Genomic DNA, 24067 nt, shown 5'->3' with positions numbered 1-24067 from the left:
ACAGAGTTGTCATTAATCACACAAGAAGAAACTGAGAACAGATTAAATTTACAGCATTTTCCCTGCAAACTGATCTGTCCTTAATGCATGACTCCATGCATTTTGCTCAATTAAGCCGTGAGATTTTTTGGAAAAGTGTGGAAAAGAGAAGAAATGTGGAGTGTTGGTATGCAGATCAAATTACATTTGATCTACTGCTGCCGGTGGGTGTTAGCCCTGTATGGTGTTTCACCAAGGGAGTAAAAGGCTAGAGGTTTTAGATCAAACTAAACAAAAGGGAGAAAGGAAAGTGGGAATATAATGAATTAAAAACATCAATATGACATCTGAACAGAAGCCCACTAACTGCAAATTAGGCCCCTTTTTCAAACCAAAAGGAATCGAAAGCAACAAACAGGAAAGACACAGTAAGCACACCTGTGTAGCAGGCATTCAGTGTCCTGCTGTCCCTCACATCCTCCCTGCATTGGTTTAATGGTTGGGCCAATCACTGCTTGGCACTCCTTGGGGCTGAAGCTGTGGATACCATGATTATTGTTAGCCTGCATAGTGCTGATTGCCCACTTCTGGTGCACGGCAGATTCCCAGCAGGCCGTCGTATCACAATGCACAAAGTATGGTATTATTTGTTTTACATAAATTAATATGAAAGACATGCAATTGCAAGACACTGTCTCAATAAACTTTATTATGTTATCAGAGCTCTTCATTAGCAGTTGTTATTGATGCAGGATTTTTTCATTCAGGGTCCAGTGAAAGTTGATCAAATCATTTTTTGATGTCTTTAATGACATTCCTTAAGGTACAGCACATTACTGTCAGGGAAAATGATTATGAGGCATTTTAAAGCATTATAAATTTTGTCTCCATTACTATAGCTGTCTGACTGATGAGGGCAAAGTCCATTATATCAGAAATGGAAAGCGATGCTCTCTAAGTCTCGACCTCCACGGTCGGGTTGCGCTCCATCACAGCCGGTGTTTCCCTACAGACTAAGTGCTTCCTGTACATCTGCATTGTGCTCCATCATTCATGGTGGCAGCTTTATAGAACATTTTCACTGCCATGTGCAATTCTGACATTGACTCCCAGACAGTGTTTCAACCTTCCCTTTCTAGGATGAAAAACACTAAAGTTGCACAGAGAAGAAGCTTCTCTCATGGCCATGGAGCTGTTATAGTGGAGGTGCTAGTTACCAGGCTTGGAGCAGCCACCATAGACAGTGTTTGAAGAAATAAAATGTGCAAAGGTCAAAGGTCAGCCAGCAGTACATTAACTATGACATGAGTCATAAATCCCGATACTTCAGCCTCAAATGACAATATCAACGTGAGAAGCGGAATCGGGTGGATTTCCCGAAAGCTTCGTAACGCTAAGTAGTTCGTTATCTAGTATTTAAGACCCATCGTTAATTAGCATGTGTTTCCGAAACCCTTCATAACTGAAGTAGTTCGTAGATTTACGAGTGCTCCGACCCACTCGGTATTTTCTACGTCGTTCTTTATTTGAACTTTTGCCTGCTGTCCTATCAGAGACACAGATATCAGCCAAAACAGATGACAAAAACACATTGACGCTCTTTTTTGGACACCATAATAATTCTGATGATATAATAAGAGGTCAATTCGGCAATATAAAACTATAATGTCGACTATAAATGAATGGAAATGGGGCACTTTGTTGTATTCACCTATATGCCATTTGAGTACATAACAAGGATGTGCAACATTGGGAAGTGACTTGAGAATGAGTTTGAAAAGCAAATTCAGTACATAAATCTGTTGAAAGCACGGTACAGAATCGATATTGAATATAAGGACGTAGAATTGGTAAATGGAATTGATTGAAATGGAATTCATTGAAATGGAATTGATTTCACATAAATTCATATGCATAGTGTAAGTGCAGCTTCAACAATACAGATTAATATTTCAATATGAATTATCCAGCATGTTAACATAAACAGCATGAACTGAATCCCGCCCATACCCCCGAACACGCGATCATGAATGTTTACATCAGCTAAAAGTACCCGTCGGTCATCCACCCCTGTTTGAACACCTGCCTGAAAAGTCAGTGCATCTCACTGCTATTCATAACACACGCCACATTTGAAGTATCACCTATAGAATAAATACTTTAACTGTGATTTTGTGTATCATGGTGAAAGAGCATTTTGTACAGTTATACAAGTAACCCTGTTTCAATGCCACATCTGGCAGACCATAGATGATGCACATGGCCTCAACTCATGGTCTGCTGAGTCCTGCAACTGCACATGATCACATTTCTGTTGCACTGTGCACACAACTACATACAATGTCCAGCAGGAGGGGATGCCTTGCATGACACAAAAATTAGTTTTCATGCCATTGCAGGCACACCTTGCATTGTAGGTGAAGTGGATGGACCCTCGACCCTATTCGTATTTGCAGCCCCTTGAATCCCGATTTGTCGAAAAAGGTTCTTGGCACTAGGTCTAAATGTCCAGGTGATTTGCAAACATCAATGATATTTTATAGACACTTGATGCTTATATTTGCTCCAGCTTTGGAGTGCAGGGGCGCCATGGGGGCGGGGGTATGTTCCCAAGGACCCCTGATTAGCTGGAGCCCTAAAAAATTTGGAACATAACTGGATTGGTCTGGATTGTGGCGCCCAAAATGATTTGCTTTCATGGGGCCCAGAATCCCTAGCAAGGCCCCTGTCAGAGTGTGTCAGATTGCAAAGTGTGGTGCGTTTTCTGGTGGCTGGTTACTGTAAGACAGCAGGTATCCTCTTAGTGTTGAATCCATGGTTGAGGTGAGGTAATACCACTGCGCACCGAAGAACACACCCTGCTGCAGAGGAGGCTTTGGGCATGTTAAAGATGTGATTCTGTCAATTGTACCCTTAACTGTAGGTAATTGTAGCTTTTAAGCTGCAGAAATGTAATTATTTTATTAAAACATTTGATTTTTATATATGATTTTGACCTCCTCAATAAGCTGTTTTAAGGCTTCTTTTGAGAAGTATTAGTTCCTTTTCCCATTGCTGCTCATCATTGCACTTCGTTTACAAGGAAGCAACATCACATTTTCAGCCCATCTTTACAGTATATGTTCTTTATGCGCAAATAGGAAATGATCTGTAACTCAGACCATCCCATTTCACAATGTTTTCTGTTAGACTTTAGAAGAATGCAGCCTACAAAGGCTATGCTTTCACAGACCATGTCCTTTAAAGGATTCAGCCCCTGAATTCAGAGCCTGTAACTACCCCATCCACACATGCACAGCAATACATTTTACAGATTGTTTGTGAACGATCTCCACCAGCCCAGAATGGGATATTCAGCCAGATATTCTGATTTTCGATTGCTTGTGTCCCTGTTTATGGGTCTTTTTAGGTGACCCAGTCACAATGGGATGATCATATATGTCCCATGTCCCTAATGGATGCCATTGTTATGCTGCAGCAAAGCCAAAATATTATAGCATTAGGACAAACAACTAGATAAATTTATGGTAGGCCTATTTATTTTGTCCATATTTTCTGGTTCCATTAATCTGTAATATCATATAAATATGGCTGCAAGACACCAGAGTGAACCAAAGCATACCATAATACCATGTCGCTGGATAGCAGCAATTTAAACTGATGGAAATATAAGCTTTTATTTCAGATACGGCAGTGAGTTCGGAAACCAAAGAGTGAACACTTAAAATAACAAGCAAAGAAATCAGATGTTTTTCAGTCAACATACTGCATGCGCAGATGTACGAAGGGCTGCCATTGGACACGAGGTAGAGATTGGGGAGTGACACGTATACCGTACACCACATTATGGCCTGATCCGTTCATTCTGCCATTTTACGGCAAACCATATCGCCTACCCTTACAGCAAACTACATTCGTTGCTTTTTCATTGAGAGAGAACTGGCGTTAATGATTCCACCTATAAAACGGGGGAAAATGCATTTTCTTTGCTTGTCATTAAGTGTTCACTCTGGTCGCCTATTTTCAGTTTTTGGATTAACACCATTACCTAAATTAGTTTACTTTTCCCTCGGTTGAAATTGCTGCTCTCCAGATACATGGTATTCTGTGTTCTTTCTGAACGACTGATACAATTGACCTTGAATGCTAGATAACGAACTGCTTAGCGTTATGAATCTTTCGGGAAACCCGCCCCAGAACAGCGAGGTTACATTTTAAATGGACATTTTTGTTCTCAGGCTGACGTTATACAGCCATTGAAGTACTAAAGCAGAAAGTCAGTTTGCACCTTAGTGTCTAGCAAGGAGTCTCACTAAGACTGTAGCATCTTGGTCCCTGGGGTATTTACTGCCTAGCTTTTAACTTGACAGCAATCATTGAGCTGTGATTAAATAAGCTGCAGCCCAGCCATGTGTTTATGTCACTCAGTCACTATCACTAACTTGACTTGACATGAAATATAAAGCACAGCAAGTGTAAAGTGCAGTATCATAACATAATTGATTCATGCTAATTCAATTCAGGATATCTATACATCCAACTATCCACCTGAAGGAAAGAGCTGAACCAGGTGAGGATTTAGTATATTATTTCACATCCATCCATCCATCCATCCATCCACTTTCCAACCAAATATCCTGAGCAACATCACAGTGTTACAGTAGGTTTAGTTGTGGGTTTCTGCCAGAACACTAGCTTGTTAATAATGTGTTACTAAATTAACTGATAGGAAGGGAGAATGTCTTTTTTTGGCTAGTTGGATGTCTGTGTACTGATCGTTAAAATAAAGAACTTAGCATTCTGAGTTATCCGTGGCTGTCTAATTATTATAACTCTGCATCGGCCACGACACACAGGCTCAATTCAGTTGAGATCCCTTTATTTTTATAATGCTCCCTCACAGCACAGCTGCCTCAGAATGCACGACATATACATTTACACACACAAAGCTGCGGGAACACTGGGCTAAGCGCAGAGTGGAGTTTGTCTGCACAGTCATTTACACGTTCATGCCAACACAGGAAACATAACGGCATCCACAGCACAAAAGGCTAATAAACCACAGATGTGTGTTCATTTCCATGCATTTAGCAGTGTCAGCTGCAAGCACCTTTTTCCTCTTTCTCATCAGCCGGACCAGCACAGGCCTGGTAGAAATTGTCCACCTTGTCACAAAGCCCTCTGTCTGCCTCAGTCTGACTCCAACCCTGCACATGCACCATCCACCTGCCTGTATGCATGATCGCCACGCCGAGCTCAGCGATGGCAGACCTCAGAGACCTCCAGGGCTAGTTCCAGAAGCTCAGTGGCCTCGTGGCAGGAGCCCATCAAGCCACAGTCCAGGTCCAGTGTGCAGTTGCAGCAGTCAAGGTCGCAATTTGGCTCAGACAGTGCGCATAGGTACTTGCATGAGGGGAAGCAGCGGTCCAGGGCTCTGTTGAATACTTCAGGCAGAATGTGGAAGAAGTCCGACAACTGGCAGAAGAGGCAAGTCAGTATGATAGCTGCACAGTCATCTGCGTGCCAAAGAAATAGGTGATAACAAATTAAATGAAACAGGAGAAACAACTTTGCATGGCTGGTTACCAAAACCAGACCTAATGGTGAATTTAATTTACCCATTAGAAATATACAAAGGCAATTTCTGTTGACCTAGTTTGGAAGGTACTGAATCTTTTATTTCAAGTAAATATAATGTTGTGCCGGGAAAAGGAAACGGATTATTCACAAAGTGAATAATAAAAGCACATTTACATAACTAAACTGTAACTGTAACATCTGAAACATCATCCAGGTGGGTTGAAACCTTCTGTGTTAAACAAAAGCTTTGCTCTGACATGAAGCTAATGTATTGCCCACAGGAACATACCCATGTTCCCAGAGTAGATTATATTGATAAATAAATGTGGCAGATGAATGAAAAATATAAAAACTGAGATATATCCATAGGACATAAAGGACAAGAAAATTTTGTATAAAATGGAACAAAACATCTTTTCATTAAATCTGTTATTTTCCTTAGTACTTTTGAGGAGTCAATTTGTTTTGTTTTGCATTTTTAATTCATGCTATGGTCAATTTCTGAGTTATAATTTCTTCCTTGTCTCTACTTTTTAAAAACTCAAAGCATCATAGGATTGCATCAGACGTTTGTTGTTTTTATGGTTTCTTGTAGAGTTTTTAAAAGGTTTATTAAGGTTGAACAACCACATATCCATCTTTGCACACATCCATGCCAAATATGGCTTTCATAAATGCTTACAAATAACAAGGCGTATTGGACCTTGATCTGGCTTCATAGGATCCTGGTAGAAACATGACTCTTGCAAATAGAACCAAAGCTCAACTTCCAAAGCAAGTGCGGCCAGCTTTATGCAGAAAGGGCCGCTGTGTCTGCAGGTTTTCACAGCAATTTTCTAATTAGATTACTAATTAGAGAACTGATTGGCTGAAGAGTCCTCACACCTGGGTTTGAACAGCTGACCTAAAGGTCATCCCAAAAACCTGCATACACACCGGCCCTTTGTGGATTAGATTGGTCACCCCTGTTCTAAAGCAAAACTTAACAGCATAAGTCGAACTGAAGGCTGTGTGACAGAATTTGAAAAAAGTGAAGCATTGCTAAATGGGTTAGAGGAGCATTAAGAGACGAACCTCCCATGCTAGGTTGGAGGGTGTCACTGGAGACACTGGAGAAGCAGCTGGATCTCCCCTGCTCACTGTCACCTGGGGGGTCCTGGCAGGGGGCAGCACTTTCCCCCTCATACTCTGATATGGTGTTTAGCATCTGCTCCCCTCTCCCTAGTCCCTCCTGCATCTCTGGCTCTCTGGATGTGGCAGGTCCACTTTCTTGTCAACAACAAAAGCAGAAACACCAGTTACCCACAAGTCAAACTTAGATGAGGCTTTAGGCCGTTGTTTGATTGTCTAATGGCTGTTTAAATGATTTTTCAGTTACTTTTCCTGTTATTCTTTGGTCCACATTTGGCATATGCTATCATGACTTTTGAGACCAGTCCATCCATCCATTCATCCATCCATCTATTTTTTATAACCGCTAGTCTTACAGTATGTGGGGTTGCAGGAGCACTGACCCTGTACGCAGGATGGGATGCTAACCAATCGCAGGGCACACACACACACACACACACACACACAGGTTTGCAATTACATCTTTGTGGGGACTCTCCATTCATATCTATGGGGAAAACACTAATCACAACATGACAACCTTAACCCCTACCCAGCCCTAATCTTAACCATAAGTAACCAAACAAAATACAAGAATTTTTACTTTTTTGATCGCATTCACAGATGTTTTTGAGGACCCGAAAAATGGTCCCCACAATGTCAATAAACTGGTTTTTATTACATTGTGGGGGACATTTGGTCCCCTCAAAGTAATGTAAACATAATCCACACACACACACACACACACACACACAGACATTTTGGCAACTCCAATTCTTTTTATTATATAATGACACTTAAATATTATCTGGGCCATTATTTTGAATTATAGAATAAAACTGAATAAATATAAAAGCGTCACCCTGACACATACAAGTAAGTCTACAGTATACTGTATACGATTACTTACCAGACCGTACAGAATTGTCTTCTTCCTCTTTCATTAATACCTTTCCACTCCTTTCGCTATTTCTCTATAGATTCCCGTTCCATCAAGCAGCACACTAAAAAGAATTAAACTTGCGTTTAATGTGAATCAGTGTCGATAGCCTTAAGGATGAATCCACAAAAAACTGCATTTCCTGAAAAAATACAGAATAGTCCACAACAGGAAGCCGACAAACTGTAAGTAAGTAGCTTATTTTAGGAGTGATCAGAACTGTTATAAACACATTTCACGGGGTAATTGCACTTGAGGCAACTGCTGCAGCGACTTTATGCTCCGTAAGCGACTAAATCTCTCCCATCACTACGTATGCCCACACTCCCCTTTCAGACATGAATATTTTACGTGGACAGTTGGCTTTTATCTCCTGCAAAAGGTTGGCAACCATTTCCTGTGAAAAAAAGCATAAATTTCTATAAAATGTGTAAGTCCTGCAATATATTTGCTTCACAGATGGTACAGGCAATATAAAAGGATAGAAATATAATCAAATTTAACCTTCTGAGCTCACTTTGGTTAATTTTTATATTGCTAAGAGCCTTCAATTGTATCTAAAATGTCAGGATCTACAGGATGAATCTCATATTTGCTAAGTGTGACTGCGGATGATTTATAAGGTCACTGGTATATGATATATGATGATTTTTTTTTACATCTTCCATTAGATATATCTACGAATGAGTAGATTCATTTTTGTTTTGACACAATACTTTTCCACCTAAAACGGTCATTTTACAGCTAAGAAATGTGCTAATGAAAAAAGCAGCGTTGCCTTGGCCCTCTTGTACAGCCAAAATACTGTGGCATCCCACAGAACCAGGCATAATAGAACTATTTACAACAGTAAACACAAGGCTAATTATAGACTTAGAGTGGAGGATGCCAGGACATGCAAATCAGCCGCCACTATGTGGAAGCCGGTTCCTAGGCATCACGTAGCTCCCCCCAAAGGGTCAACCACCCCGGTGACCAACACACCCAGTTCAACACCAGTCAGGGATAAAGTCCTGAAGGTGCACAGCAGGTGCCAGTGTGCCCTTGCAGGCCACTGTGGAGTCAAACTGATAGTGGCCACTGGGGAAGCTGGGTTGATAATGGTTGCTGGGGTAGCTGGGCTCTTGGCGGACACTGGCAAGGTCAGGCTGCTGGCAGGAGCTGGACCCTGGGTGGCCTTGGGATGGTGCGGGGCCAGTTTCCCAAGCTCCACACAAGGGCCCTGGCAACAATCTGACAGCTTGGGTGAAAGTCACTTGCGCCAGTGGGGATTATACAGGCAGACTGCTGCTCCAACATCGAGTGGAGCCCCCTAGCAGTGTATGTCATAAACCTGTTTCTGCCACTGGCCCACCACAGTCAAATGATCATGGGTGAGACAATGAGCTGCCTCCAGGTGCAATCGCAGATCCCTCGTGTACCATGACAAGCTCCATACTGGAGGGCTCCTGAACACCAGCTCAACCGAGGTAAACAGCATGGAGGGGGTGAACCCGGTCAACTCCTGCACTACCGTCCTGCAAACCCTCAGGGTCACTGGGAGATGGTGGTCACAGTCATGCTGGTGTCTGCTGATCAGGATTGAGAGCTGGGTGGTGAGGATCCGGTTGAATCGTTCAACCAGACCATTACTCTGTGGGTGCAGGGGGTTGTGGTCATGCTCCTCGTACCTAGCAGCTGACAGACGTCTGCAATTACAGAGACTCAAAGTTGCATCCCTGACCGCCATGCAGTTCTTCTAGGGCTCCGAACCTGCTGAAGTACTTGTCCACCAGCTCGCTTGTTGTTGCAGTGATACTTGGTTCTAGGAACCGCATATGCTTTGGGCCACTTGGTAAACTAGTCCATTGCCACAAGGATGTAGTGGTTACCGCAGGTGATGATTAGGAAAGGCCCCAGGATGTCCTTGCTGGCACATTCCATGGGGCTGCTGGACTGCATGAGGTGGAGAGGGGCTCGGGAGTGGTCATGGGGTCCTTTTTGGGCCGTAGCAGCAATGTTCATGTAGCTCCATGTCTAAGCAGCAGCCGACCAGTAAAACTGCTGCCAAAGGCTGTGCAAGGTCTGAAGTGTCTGAAGTGTCCCCTTGAGCACCTTTGGGACCAGCAGCTCCCACATGGTCTGCCCCAGTAGAGGACTCCACCACTGCTTATACATCAGTCTGTCATGGTGGGTCAGACTGTTTCACTGGTAGGCGTACACCCTCATGGCTGTGCCAAGAGATGTCAGCTTTGACCACTCTGACTTTCTGCACTTGTGTAGCCGGCCTAGGAGCTGAGCCAAGGTGGGGTCTGCAGCCTGGGCCTGCTGAAGCTCCTGAGGGCTGAGGATCCAGATATCCTCAAGCTGTTGGGGTGCAGTGGTCTGCCTGTCCCTTGGTGAACCAGCTGCTATCGATGTACAGGTGGAAATGGGACAGCCTTGCCAGCACCGGCAGTAGCTTTAGTCGTGTGACAGTGTCGTTCCACTCAGACCTGCTGTAGTAGCGGCTGAAGTAGGTGATGATCTGCTCCCTGTCAGGTCACAGCTGAGACAGGACTGCCCCGATGCTTGTGTTGCTTGCATCCATGTCCCCTAAAATCAGAACAGTGGGATTGGGGCAAGCTAGGATACAAGGGCAGCCTGCAGCCAGTGTAAGGAAGCCTGCATTTCTTGGACTCACTGGAAGGCGGTCTACTTCCTAGTCAGTTGTTGTAGGGGGGTGGCGATGTCAGTGAAGGGTCGGATATATATCCTATAATAGGAGGCCAGATCCAGGAAGTACAGCTCCAGGATTGGCTACAGCACTCCCCAGGCTTCCATTGCCCTCACTTTGTTCAAGTCTATCACAATGCCCCTCTCTCTGAGGATGTGGCCCAGAAAGCACTTTGCTGGGTTCAGCTGCAGGTTAGCCCATCAGATTGCCCCAAACACCTGCTGCAGGTCAGCCATTGCATTATCGAAGGTGGTGGCATGAATGAGCAGGTCATCCAAAAACACAATGCAGAAGCTCTCCAGGATCCCCTCCAGCACCTGCTCCAGGAGTCTCTCGAACGTGGCAGGTTCATTGCAGAGCCCAAAGGGGAGAAGTAGAAACTGCTATAAGCCCTACCTCAGAGTGAATGCTATCTTCTCCTGAGCCATCAGAATCAACTCCACTTGCTAATAGCTGGTATGGTGGGCCAATGGGCCTTCAATCCTTATATCTTCAAATAGCTGGGATGGGAGGCATTACTTTGGCTCTGAGAATATCAGATCTAACTGACAGAAAGCTTAACTCAGGTGGTCTGTCACCTCCACCCTGGTTCTGACGGCGCAGTTCTACATGGTCAGTATTGAAAGTGCGTTGTGTGGGTACTGTGGGTTCCTTCCGCACCTCTTTAGAGACTGCTTTGTGAAATTCAGTCCTGCTCACCATTTGAGTATCAGGGACATGCACATATTCACAGACCATGAGAACCTGAAAACTGGGGTAGTCCTCCTTTACATCAGAACAGTCTGTGACCAGTTTTGTCCAGCAGTTTTCTCTCCAACAATTCCACTGAACACTGTGTTCCTTGAGGTGGTGTGTATGATACCTACTAAAATTCCTCCCTCATTTTCCTGGCACTATCTTTGCTTCCATTTTGAAGTATTGTGACTGTGCTTTATGTCTTTTGACAGATAATGACAGTAAAGTGACTGAACTGTTCAACTTATACTGTATTTTCACAGTCCCACTCTCAGTCACTCAAGTCTCTCACTAAACAGAGAAGAGCAATTTCATTCATGCTCAACTGGACAACACAGATACAGAGACCCCTTTATTTATTCACCTGATGTTCAGATGGTTCAGTTTGTGGAAGACTATAATAAAAAAATAATTTGGAAAGTTGTCAGAGTAGATGTTCAGTGCAGCTGGCCTAGTTATCCAAGAAGGTATGCCATCCACCTTTTCCTGTGCAAGTGTTTGCTGATCTGATGTGATTAGAGTATACTGTATAGTGTGGAAATTAGAAGAAAAAGACGGACAGTTTCTCACAAGTGGGGACGCATGTCCACTTAGTTTATTAAACAACAATCGACAGACTTGTCCGCTGCCCAATCAAAACACCCAGCCCTTAAAGGGACCGCATTATCTGTTGCGTCCCTGTAACATGCATAAGGCATGATGTACTGTATAAATGACTAAAGCATATCCTACTCTGAACTCTAACTACTGTGAATTATGCTCGCAATAGATTGAACCTTGAACTGTCATGGATAGTGTCATTAATATCTGCTACATACATCCCCCCAGAATTCATCATAACAGAAAACGTTATGTTGAGGGGGATGGACAGATCAGCCACGATAGCTCCATCGGATATGGCAAGGGGCTAAAATGGGGTCCGTACAAGGGACTGGTCCCCTGCAGTGACACAAAGATGAAGCAGGGGGGCGAGGGATCCAACAGCTGCCCCCAGCAAGGCGATCGGGCCAGGTCCAAATGAGTTAGCTTAAGGCGGTCTACAGAGAGGAGTTCAGGCTTGCTGCCCATGTCAATGAGGAAGTGCTTGTTACCGGCCTCCAGGATGTGGACAGGGCCTTCATAAGGATGCTGGAGGGGGCCCTGGTGGGTGTTGCATAGTGTATTTCACTGACCGTAGACCTGCAGGGAAGTGAGACAGCGGATGGCCATTGTGTGAAATAGGCCAAGGGGTGAAACTGGTGGTATTGTCCAAGAACAGGGTGAGCTGCCACTTGACGAACCAGGGATCCATGCTGTTGGGAATAAACGCCATTGGTTGTCCATTTCGGCCAAGGAGGAATGAAGGTCGGTCTTAGGGGCAGTCCTGAGGCCCAGCATGACCCATGGGAGCCTGTCCACCCAGTTGCCATCCTTGAGGCTGGCCTGCAGGGCAGCCTTCATGGAGCAATGAAATCGCTCACACAACCTGTTGGACTGAGGGTGATAAGCTTGACTCAGGTGGTCTGTCACCTCCACCCTGCCATGAGCCTCATGCCCAAACAGTCCGCTACGGCAGTCCAGAGCTCCGAAGCAAACTGTCAGCCATGGTAAGACGAGACGTCAGACGGAGTGCCGAAACAGGCAACTGAGGACTCAATGTAATCGTGAAAAACCTCTGTGGACAGGGAAGCCGACAGCGGAACGGTTCTGTCCATCATGGTGTCTGTGGTGATGGCGGTCAGGGTGTTGGGGGATGGATGGGTCAGCATTGTTGCATGAGCTAGTGCGGCTTTAGTGGCCTCAAATGCCTTGGTCCTCTCAGTAGACCAGTCCACAGATGTCTTGGGGCCCCTACCACTCAGCGCCCCGTACAGTGAATGCATGAGCTTGGCCACATCCAGGATGAAACGATGGTAAAAATCACCGTGCCTAGAAATTCCTGCAGGGATTTGACAGTGGATGGGTGTGGGACCTGCACGATAGCATCCACCTTGGACACTAGCAGGACAGCCCTGTCCCTAGTGACCCTGTGGCCGAGGAAGTCAATGGTGGAAACTGGCCGAGCCGCTCGAATGGAATATTGAGGTGTTCGGCTTTGGAGGTGCTGGAAACCAGTATGTCATCTAGATAGACAAAAGGAAAGCCAAGTCCATGAGGGGCTGGAAAGTCTATGTGCCATTTTTAAGGCCAAATGGCATGTGAAGAAAATCGAATAAACTCAGGCCCGCCTGTTTTCACCCATGCATGGCTCCTTGACACAGCTAAGCTCGCTATCACCAGGGCGGAGGTGTCCACCATAGAATTCTTTGGAATTGTTCGCTGCTCAAACAGCCCCTAGGCTTCGCCCTCCATATGGTCTCCATGCGCCGATTACTGCCGGCTCAACAATGCCACGATGCCAGATCACTACCCAGTGCTTCATGACCAGGATTTTTCTGCTCACTTGGCCAGGAAAAGCATCTTCTCCAAAACTGACCTCATTCATGGACACCACCAGGTGCCAGTCCATCCACAGGACATCCCTAAGACAGTAGTGGTCACCCTACTGGGTTTATTTGAATTTCTCTGCATCCCGGAGATTAAGCATCTGTTCCATTAGCTCAGATGGCATGCCACCGCCCAGGCCCTGACGTGAAAAGAGCCGGCTGGCTCTCTCTGTGTTAGAAAGTTCAAAAGCTTCCAACAGGTGGGTTTTACGTGCAGTGTACTTGCTGTGTCCCAGAGGGTGTTCGCTTATAACAGACAAACAATCTGGTCCCCAGGGCCGCTTTTAGCTGTAGTTTTGTTCGGCTATAACGGACATGCAGCTCCGCCTACAAGGTGCGTGGCGTGCCGGTGATATCCAGCACAGATACGTAGTCGGGATTATTAATAGTCACGCATCTGGTCAGGTAAAGTTGGATTACTACATGTACAATATAATAATCTATACCACAAGTGTGTCTGCTGGGGTGTGGCATGAGTAAACGGTGTCCTGTAGTTGTGTTCTGGGCATACAGCAACTCTGGATATAACGGACTGTTTCGCCAGGTCCCTTGAAGTCCGTTATAATGGGATGTTACTGTATTAATATCCGCTACAATAGCCTTTATCTGCATTGATTACCACTGTGAAAACGTATATTTTATATTTTTATATTGCAGTTACAAGAGGCAAGAAAATAATACACTTTATATTTCCCCCCAAGTCACTTATTAAGAATGATGAAGCGCACGAGTCCCTCAGACTGGGACATTTCCATACGTCATTTTGCATGAGCATGTGATTGTAGTAGGTATAAGTGGAACAGATGGTGCCCTTTTTAACTGTATTGTAAGCAAGAGTGTGTATTCAGGAGTTCCCTATGGAATGAATTCTCTAGTGTGCGTGTAAGGCAGTGGCAATGCACTCTGTCAGGGACACTTGATTTTGAAGTCCCACTTGAAATAAATGTGTTTCTTGAATATCTAGACATTGTTGTTTACAACTTTATTCATAAAACCATATTATACTTTCCATTCCACTGGTGTATGATATGAATTAAATAATAATCATTTTAAAAAGTAATTGGCATGCGTGCTATGCATGCACATCTCAGATTCTCTTTAGGGGCTGTGCCTCAGATGTCTGAAATACACAGCCTGGCCGAAAAAAAAGTCGGCATTTGAATTTTTCGTTGGACCGCGTTTAGCTTTGATTATGGCGCACATTTGTCATGGCATTGTTTCCACAAGCTTATGCAACACCTCACCCTTTATTTTTTCATCCAGATTAACATTCATTTCTCAGCGAGATCTTATAATGACAAGTGAGTTGAACCTCCATAAAGCCTCCTTCAGCACATCCCAGAGACCTTCAATGAGGTTAAAGTCACAACTCTGTGGTGACCAAGTCATGCGTGAAAATGATTCCTCATGCTACCTGAACCACTCTTTGACAATTTGAACCCATTGAATCTTGGCATTCTTGTCCTGGAATATGCCCATTCCAACAGGGAAGAAAAAAATCCATTGATGATGGATGGAGGTGTAACCTGGCCATTCAGAAGATTCAGGTACTCAGTTAACTTTACTTTATTGCTGCATAATGTTGCTGAACTATAATAATGATACAGTCATTGGCTCCTAAGTATTTGCTGATATAAATTCAAATGGTGACTTTTTTTGACCAGGCAGTGTATCCAGAGACAGCCCCAGTGTGCTATGTGCCCTTTTATCTTTTCTCATTTTTCCATGATTCCAGCCATTTGATAAGTTCCCTTAAGTGTTGACCTATTGTATTAGAGCCATGTAGCAGTGCTGGGGGACAGAAACACCTTTGATGAGTTCCCACAATAGCTAATTTTATATTAAGCAAATACAATGCTGGGGAACAGCTTTTTCACCTTCAGGTTCTCATTACTTGCTATATGGAGATGGGGAACATAGGACCCTTTGTCTTGGTCCCATTATGTGCTATATAAATCTGGGGAACCTAGGACCTTGTGATTTTGGACCCTGGGGACATTGTAATGACCCCATTGGTGGCGCTTGCTCTTCAATTGCATTGGTATATATTGATATCGAAAACTATTAGCAAATAGTGCTAGTAACCATCTGGGGCAGTGAGCCCATTGATCTGTGGGTATTTTAACAGTGAGGTGAGGTTGGGGTACTTCAGCATATTTTTCCAAGGTCTATTAAATGAGAATTTACAGTTGGAAAAGAGTAAAGCTACAGTGTTTTAGGACTCCAAAATGTGATCGATTTATGAGCTCACTGATAGATTATCTAGGTTGCCAGGGTGTCCTCTGACTCCAGGACAGAACTTTCTGCCACAAGGCTGCAGAATTACCTTTGATACAAAACGCAGCCATTTCCTTCCTCTTCCTGTCAAGCTCATTTAGTAAGGAGCAAAAGCAAAAAAAAAATACATTTTGCAAAAGGTTTTATTAGCCCAGGTTTGTGCCTAAGTGATGACAGCTAATGGTGACCAGCGATTAGTGAGACAGGTAGACTGCATATGAGCGTAAGTAAGACAGTCTGTACTTAAATACTCTTATGGATTTCCATTTGTCCCTGTAGCATCCTGTGAAATGTATTTTCATTCACATTTTCATTGGCAGTAAATTAGAAGATGCACCTGTAGCTTTTGTCAGTGTAAAAGCATATGAATAATACAGTGTGCAAAATATGCAAGTCACTCCCTCGGGGTCATTTCAGTGAATGGCCTGCCTGCTGTTCTTAACAGCAAATCACTATTCAGACTTCATTGCATTTCTAAAGTTCCCTTTCCTCCATCCACAATAGCAAGTTTTACTAACTATAACAAGAGGCTGGAACATATGACAGATGGAATTTGGCAAAACACTGCAAAACAGTAACTGAGAATTGTAAACTTTTAAACTTAAGCTCCTTAGAGACCTGAACTAGCCAGGCTTACCTCATTTCATGGTGAATGAAATTTCAGTCGCTGTAGCTTCTGCTGATACGGGATGACTGGTAGTTAATGGTTTGGGTGGAAAATCCGGTGGACAGCAAGACGGTCCATTTTAACAGTTATTTCCAGAAATAACCATAATAGGTATGCAAGGGGGATGCCTGTTTTGTTGTGACTGCAGTATTTTTATGACCACCAGAGGTCGCTATACTACATAATTAAAGCTGTTGAACAAATTATTTACAGCTGTACATAATACAAATGCTGATAAAAAAAAATCCCATAGATCCTAATCCTGACTGAACTAATTAACCTCAGTTCAGCCATTTCACTCAGAGGCGTTGACAAACTTTATCATCTATGAACCATAAGAACAATGAAAGTCATATCACAGACCATTTAAGGACAGATTTGTGACTTTATATTGGCAGTTGAAATTCCCTTTTTTTTTTACTGACAGGCAACGGTCAGCATTATTCTGAGACTGGACACAAGACACAGGACATTAATCCCAATGCATAATATATTTGTCATCTCTTCATTCAAACTGACACTTGACATTGTAGATTTCATCCAGTGGAAAAATCTGCGCACCCATTCACTCATTGGACGTCTCTTCTGCTTGGCGCTTTATACTTGTAGGTATTGGATATTGTTGTGTGGATGTGTTATTTTCATCACACTTTCCAGCTTTTTGCACCTGTACACAATATGCATTTATGTTGCAACAGAATCATTCCGCATTAGTTTTACCAAGCTTTATTGAATGGAGGATTCTGGTTGTGCAGATGTTCGGCCAGGTCCGCACATTTAGGTCTCTGATGCAACTCTCAGAGATCCATGCTGTCGACTGAAATGACTCATACATAGAATATATACTGTACAGATGGCCTATGAACAGAATCAGTGAGAAGAAATTTGTTTTATTATAGGATGTAACGTACCACTGAGCATTAAGCAGAGATGATGTTCTCTATTGGTTGGTGGCGCCAGAAAAATCGAGGACAGAAATTCAGCAGTACTACTATGACAACCCATTAGGAGGACATCTCAGAAGACTAAAGACCTTGCTTCTCATTTTGCAGGGTGCTTGGTGGCCAAACATGTGGCAGGCTGGAGGTTTTGGGCCCCTAACCCAGATCAATGTAAATGTAGAACACCTAACACTGTTCCAGCTAGACACCTTTAACCCTTGGCTGTAATGGAACCTGGTGAAATACACAGTGTGGACTTAATGGGAATATTTCCCCTAAGCTGATGAGGAAACTCCATCGAGCCAGTTACAGTGACTTATTATTTTACCAAGGGAGTGGAACTGTTTCCCCTCTGTGATGAAAAATCTACCACAGTCCGTCACGGGGGGAAGGGGGTGTTCCACCCACTGGGTGAAATAATCGATTACAAATGGTAGAACTGATTGCAGTTAATTACCTTTTGAACTATTCACACCTGTAAACAATCGCTTGTGGGATTGGAGTGCTGACATTTCAGGGACTCCCCATGCCTGCATTCCCACTTGCCTCTCCCTCCTACTTATGCTGCCATAGCCATATCTGCTGGAGCTTGCACATTGCACTTCATATTGCACTCACCTAACTGTTAGCACTGTCTATAGTCCCCCCTACTTTGACTAATTGCACATTTTATTTCCCCTACTCCTCCTGGGGGGGGGGGGGGGGGCTGCCTGGAGACCTCAATCTATCAAGATGTCCAGCACACCCTGCAACATGTGACGTCGCCACGACCAATGACGTCCGTGCATCCAGCTCACTGTTCTGCCTATGTCATCTTCCATGTATGACCCGCTGCCTGCCTTCTGGTTGCCTGGTGATTGGAGGGAGCGTTGGCACCGGCTGTCATCTCCCCCCTGCTCCCCGTTTGTGTCTGAAATTTTGCTGTATTTGACTCTCTCTGCCGGCCCCTGGAGGATGAGCTCCCCCTTTGAGTCTGGTCCCTCCCAAGGTTTCTTCCTTCTGGGGAGTTTTTCCTTGCCACTGTCGCCTATGGCTTACTCACTGGGGGCTTTGGGTGGGGATGCTGTAAAGCGCTTTGAGACGATGTAATGTTGTGCTAATGCGCTATACAAAAATAAATTTGTTGTTGTTGTTGTGCCGCAATTACCCTGAATTTGCATTTTGTGTATCACTGTCGTTTGCATATATATTGTCTAACAATATGCATGCTAATCTTTTCTTGCTACTATTAAATCCCATCCATCTCCACTATTTAATATGTTGTTCCACACATTTTTCAGCACCATTTTTCCATTTCAAGGCTAATTTGCATTTGGTCTGTTTGAACAGTATGATTCACTGTAACCTAGAGACCACAAGAGCGAAGTATGCACAGTAGTTCTTGGAATAATGGGAATTTTGAAATTTCATAACTCATTGGCCAATGGCAAAGAATTACAAAGAAATAGAATCATCATCAATGTATTAAACTGTACTAAGAGTGAAGTTTATGATCAGTGTGGTTTTACTTCATAAGTTCCCCAAATATCTCTGTGTTTTAAGCTTTTTTGTCACGTTTTTCTATCGCTCATTTCTCTCCTCTATTTTCAATGGAATCTTCGCACATGTTCCCTGTCCAGCCTTGCAGGACGCAGAGGGTGGAAACGATGTGGTTCAGTGCTGCTCTCTCATATCTCTCACATACACAATCCCCTGTCAATCCAGAGCTCCTTCTGTGGAACAACAGGCTTCATATCCTGTCAGATGGCGATGCTGCAGCTTGAGCTCTGATTAGTTGAGCTTAGCCCGCACTCCAGAATACCACAGCCAACTAGGCCACTCGTCTTTTTGTTACCATAGAGACTAGAAACAGTCATGCCTTTGAAATCCTGCTTGATTCACCATTCACTACAATATCATCCCCTCAATAGGACAGGTGCCGTTAGGGTGTCTATCTGGTATTTCTGTGCTGCATAAAGACAGGCAGTGATAAATAATGCAGCACCTATATGATTACAGCCATTCAACAGTCCTGCAGGGTTGGGTTATAACTTTTCTAATACATGATTGTCAAACCTCTGCGGCAGTGCTGATCAACTATTGGCAGCTGCCAATTCCTTACGCCCCCCCGAGGAGAAGGCAGAGTGTGTACCTGCCCAAGACAAGGTGCCGACCGTGAACCTTAGCTGCCACTTGGGCTGCAACCAGGCATTTGTGCGCTGCTGCAACCACCTCAGTCACCAAACCCGGCCAGAATGAACTGCCTCAGCTCTGTGCTAATGGACTCATTCTCAATGATGGTAGCCAAGATTTCACAAGCTCATGCTTTTCATCGGTGTTTGAATTCTGCAAGTAATCGATGTAGCGTACATCCCCATTCTGTGTAGCCGAAGGCCCAGTAGGTGTTCAGTGCAAGCACAGCACCAGCCAGCAGTGCTGCCCTAGGGTGGAATAGCACCCCCACATCTGCTGGCCATGAAGATGAATGGTGCTTCCTGTTAGGGAGAAGCACAGTGTTTCCAGAGCTGTTAAACGCACAAGATATTCACACAAAATTTTCAGACTTGCTCACAACTGCTTCTCAGGCTGAGGCGGAGAGTACACTATGTAGACAAAAATATTGGGACGCACCTCTTAATCACTGAGTTGAACTGATTCATTCAGACCCATTGACACAGGTGTATAACATCAAGCACCTAAGCCATGCAGTCAGGGTTACAAACATTTGTGAAAGAATGGGTCATTCTGAAGAGCTCAGTGAATTCAAGTGTGGTACTGTCATAGGATGTCAGCTTTGCAATAAGTCAGTTTCTGAAATTTCTTCCCTGCTAGATATTCTATAGTCAACTGTTAGTGCTATTATTGCAAAGTGGAAGCATTTAGGAACAACAGCAACTCAGCCATGTAAAGTAACAGCAGGGCTGCTGAGTGCTGATGCGCATAAAAGACGTCAACACTCTGTTGACTCAGTAACTGCAGAGCTCCAAACTTCCTCTGGCATTAACTCCAGCACAATAACTGTGCACCAGGAGCTTCATTGAATGGGCTTCCATGGACGAGCAGCTGCATGCAGGTCCCATATCACCAAGCGCAATGCCATGTGTCGGATGTAGTGGTGTAAAGCGCACTGCCACTGGACTCTGGAGCAGTGGAAATGTGTTCTGTGGAGTGATGAATCACGCTTCTCTGTCTGGCAGTCTGATGGATGAGTCTGTGTTTGCCAGATGCCAGGAGATTGTTATCTGCCCAACTACATTATGCCAACTGTAAAGTTTAGTGGAGGAGGGATAATGGTATGGGGTTGTTTTTCAGGGGTTGGTCTAGGCCCCTTAGTTCCACTGAAGGGAACTCTTAAGGCTTCAGCATAGCAATATGTTTTGATCAATTCTATGCTTCCAACTTTGTGGGGGGAGACTCTCGGTTCCAGCATGACTGTGCCCCAGTGCACAGAGCAAGGTCCATAAAGACATGCTTGGGTGAGTTTGGTGTGGAAGAATTTGGCCCACGGAGCCCTGACTGCAACCCCATTGAGCACCTTTGGGATGAACTAGAATGGTCCAACATCAGTGTCTGACCTCACAAATTATCTTCTGGATTCCCACACACACTCCAAAACAGTGGCAAGCCTTCCCAGAAGAGTGGCAGCTGTTACAGCTTCAAAGTGGGAGACCAACATCATACTGATGCCTATGGATGTCATAAAAATTCCTAATACTTGTCCATGTAGTGTATACTGCCTGAAGAGCCTGCTGTCCATCCCAGGTTGCTGGAAAATCAAATAAGGCTTGAGATGTTGCTCTCCAAAATGAGCATTTTTGCAATTTTAGGATATTCATTCTAAACTCACAAAATGTTTCCCAAAAATGGAAATTAAAAATAGAGAATAACATTATGGACATACTACACAAGACAGAAGTAATTTATTAAAACTAAGCAAATGATAAAAAATGCAAAAGCCCCACTTTTGAAAATTCATATATTATTTTTACAGTGAGCTGCTCCGATTTTAACATAAAAGGTTAAAAAGAAGAATCAAAGACCTTGGGCTGTTCCTGTTTCCCTACAATGATTCTTGAAAGGAACTGAAAGTCAGTGCCAGACAGTGCACGTGCACACTTTTCACTGTCAGAAGTGTTTAATATAAAACATAAGTAGGTCACAGAAACCGAAGGCATCATACAGCTGATGGAGTCAAAGAACAACAAGAATTTGAGTGATAACAGACCCCTAAAACAAAACCAAAAATAATTCCTAAAATGTTGAAAACTTCATAACTAATAAAATGCATAGAACACTTACACCACCATGATCCAGTTGACTAGAAAGAATTTTCACATTCTCTGCTAGAAAATAGTCGCCTGTCCTGCCATCATTCAAAATGAACTCTTACCTCCCAATTCAGGTGTTAAGTAACTATGACAGGTTGAGGATGAACGGCCGTAATATCATTCCTCTCCCCTAATTTTCTGTTTATCACACATGTTCATACACCTACGCTCCCTCACATAGCCACAAACTGTTCCCTTATACAGTTGCACGCTATTTATAAAAATAGTAATGTGCCATATCTTTGGTTTGAGGGTTCAACACAGTCCTGTAAGACTTGTCGGACAGGGTTACACACAGCTGTGAGGTCTGTCTCGTGATCCAGGATCGGGGATGACATTTGGGACAGACACTGAATGTGCTCTTTGCTTTTTACTTTATCTTTGGTACTCAGAGGGAAAAAAAAAACACTGAAAACAAAAATACAGGCATTAAAATCTAAACTTATACAACAAAAAAACCCTTTATAAATATAAAAGACAAAGCAGTGGTCTGCTGCAGTCCTAAATGAACAAGACTTCTTAAAAATGAAAAATTAAGTTTGGTGTTTGTTATAGATGTTTAAAGCTGCAGCAGAAGATGACTGCAAGTAACTATTAAAGCCTTGATATCAAGTATTTGTTCAATTGTGAAATTAAAAACAAATTTTGCACCCATAATTAACATAAAGCAGCTAAAACTACCGCCAATTTCACTGTGAAAGCATCAGCAATCAGTGGACAAACTGGCAGCCTCAGTCCTACTTTCTGAAAAACACATCTAACTATAACATTCGTCTGGAGTGAGGAGAAGTTGCTGCAGTCCAGCCTGACCTCCACCCTGGTATCTGGCTGTAGCCAGGAGGCGGCTTTACAGACAGCATGAGGACTGAAGCCTGTCTTACAGAGGTGCCCTAGTTCCTGTCGATTTGTGATGTCGGAATGAACTTGTATAAAAAAACCCGATGAGCCCGTAAAAGAGATGCCATCTTCGGCTTGGAGGTCTTTCGACCTGCTTAAAAACGGTGCAGGGGGATGATGATGTACAACAGTGGCTCTGTCTGAACCACTAAACGTATGTACATATAACCAGTGCTGAAGGGCACATCCATCACACCAAGCTGCCCCTATATATATACCAGTAAAGTATTATTCCACATGGACACTGTATAAAAAGGGCACCTTCCAGTGGAGAAAGCAAGAGCAGTTGTCTTACTCTGAAGATGATTGTAAGATTTGACTAAGTGAATTACATATTGGATTCTGACATTAACAAATTAAATAGCATTTTTTCCAGTTTTAAGGAATTGACTATTCGTGTCTACGTTTTACTTTGATCCCCTTGAAATTTAAAACTGCCTGCAGGTGAAGCTACATGCACAGGAAGAGCCTCTGTAAGGTAACGGATTGTGGGCAGTCCCTGTACTTGAATACCTCCCCCCAAACAAAGCAGATCAGGGGAGTGCTTGGGAACTGAAATTCATGCCCGGTGCCAATCTGGGCTCCAGGGGCCCCACGGAGGACTGGCAGCGGTACCTCGCACAGCCATATGCTGGAGAGGACGCTGCAAGAGGCCCTGTGTACGAGACACGATGAGCCACCTGAAACCACGGTGTTAGAAAAACAAAAAAGGAGCCATAATTTGAAAACACTACAAAGAAGTACATTTCTTTCAGCATTTAACAGTCACTCGGCAGTCTGGTGACACATTGTGTCGCTGTCGGATGTGCTGGACCGCCCAGGCGTGTCTCAGGGGTTAAGGTCTGTTGCTGCTCTCCTTCAGGAGAAGCCGGGAACACCCGCCTCAGCATTGTCCTCCTGGTCATCATCTGGGTCTCCGTTCGGGCTTCCGAGGTCAGAGCTGCAGTCATCAGTGCGTAGTGGGGCCAGATCGCCCTCCTCAGCCATGGGCTCCTCTTTAATATCTCCGTCGTTCCTGAGGAGGCAACAGGCAAGTTAGGGCAGATGAAGTAACCACAGTGTTGGAATACTCTGCATTTTTCAAATAATAAACAAACATGCTATTTACTTTAAACTTCAAATAAGTCCCCGAGTATGAGAAAACATAAGGCCTTCAAACCTTTTAAAACTTTTTTTTTTTTTTAAAGTACTGAAATAATTCTAGGCTATCAGATGGCACATTCTAAGTGTTGTTTACTGCACTGAGAGCTACTTCACTTGCTCTCACTTTTTAAATAAATCTTATTAAATATTAAATGCAAGACTGGTGTGAGACAGGGACAACAGGAGGGAATTCTATAGTGGAGCTATTCCTCTGATGTACTGGGTGTGTTGGTAGGCAGATAACAGCAACGTTGGGGTAAAATGAAAGCAAGATGCCCGGGGGGGAGGTCCACTGTTCTATTTAAAAAAAATAACTGTAAAAAAAAATGGC

The 24067-nt window shown here is 43.8% G+C and overlaps 2 protein-coding genes across 12 annotated transcripts in view; both read right to left on the bottom strand.

Annotated features, from left to right (window-relative positions):
* Positions 1-4864: 4864 nt before the first annotated feature.
* Positions 4865-16544, bottom strand: LOC111842321 (myoD family inhibitor domain-containing protein 2). 3 transcript variants are annotated; one of them, XM_023808821.2, is made up of 4 exons: positions 16419-16544; positions 7580-7673; positions 6634-6828; positions 4865-5495 (listed from the first exon to the last, which is right to left on the bottom strand). In XM_023808821.2, exons 2-4 carry the CDS (start codon positions 7611-7613, stop codon positions 5236-5238), a joined length of 489 nt encoding a protein of 162 aa, XP_023664589.1. In that variant the 5' UTR covers positions 7614-7673; positions 16419-16544; the 3' UTR covers positions 4865-5235. The 3 variants fall into 3 exon arrangements, 2 of the variants coding, with proteins under 2 accessions (XP_023664589.1, XP_023664588.1); XM_023808820.2 differs by lacking the exon at positions 16419-16544 and having other exon boundaries at positions 7580-7881; XR_011992048.1 differs by lacking the exons at positions 6634-6828; positions 7580-7673; positions 16419-16544 and adding an exon at positions 6242-6365.
* A 4725-nt stretch (positions 16545-21269) lies between these two features.
* LOC111842318 (forkhead box protein P1-like) overlaps positions 21270-24067 on the bottom strand; it is a 62461-nt gene continuing 59663 nt past the window's right edge. For all 9 annotated transcript variants that reach the window (XM_023808811.2, XM_023808810.2, XM_023808808.2 and 6 more), the window contains one exon: positions 21270-23608. In XM_023808811.2, coding sequence (XP_023664579.2) covers positions 23452-23608 — 157 coding nt within the window. In that variant the 3' untranslated portion in view covers positions 21270-23451. The remainder of the gene's footprint in view (positions 23609-24067) is intronic.

This window comes from Paramormyrops kingsleyae, chromosome 6 (genome assembly GCF_048594095.1).
Source record: "Paramormyrops kingsleyae isolate MSU_618 chromosome 6, PKINGS_0.4, whole genome shotgun sequence".
Classification (NCBI taxonomy): Eukaryota; Metazoa; Chordata; class Actinopteri; order Osteoglossiformes; family Mormyridae; genus Paramormyrops; species Paramormyrops kingsleyae.
The sequence above is the reverse complement of the archived record's forward strand: the minus strand, read 5'-3'. Positions and strand labels throughout refer to the sequence as shown.

Bases quoted from the DNA above. Each gene is read 5' to 3' on its own strand.
- LOC111842321 (XM_023808821.2), bottom strand. From the start codon at position 7,613: ATGAAAGAGGAAGAAGACAATTCTGTACGGTCTG. The intron at 6,829-7,579 runs GTAAGTAATCGT...GTTGTTGACAAG, and splicing joins AGACAATTCTGTACGGTCTG to AAAGTGGACCTGCCACATCC. The intron at 5,496-6,633 runs GTTCGTCTCTTA...TTTGGCACGCAG, and splicing joins CCTCCAACCTAGCATGGGAG to ATGACTGTGCAGCTATCATA.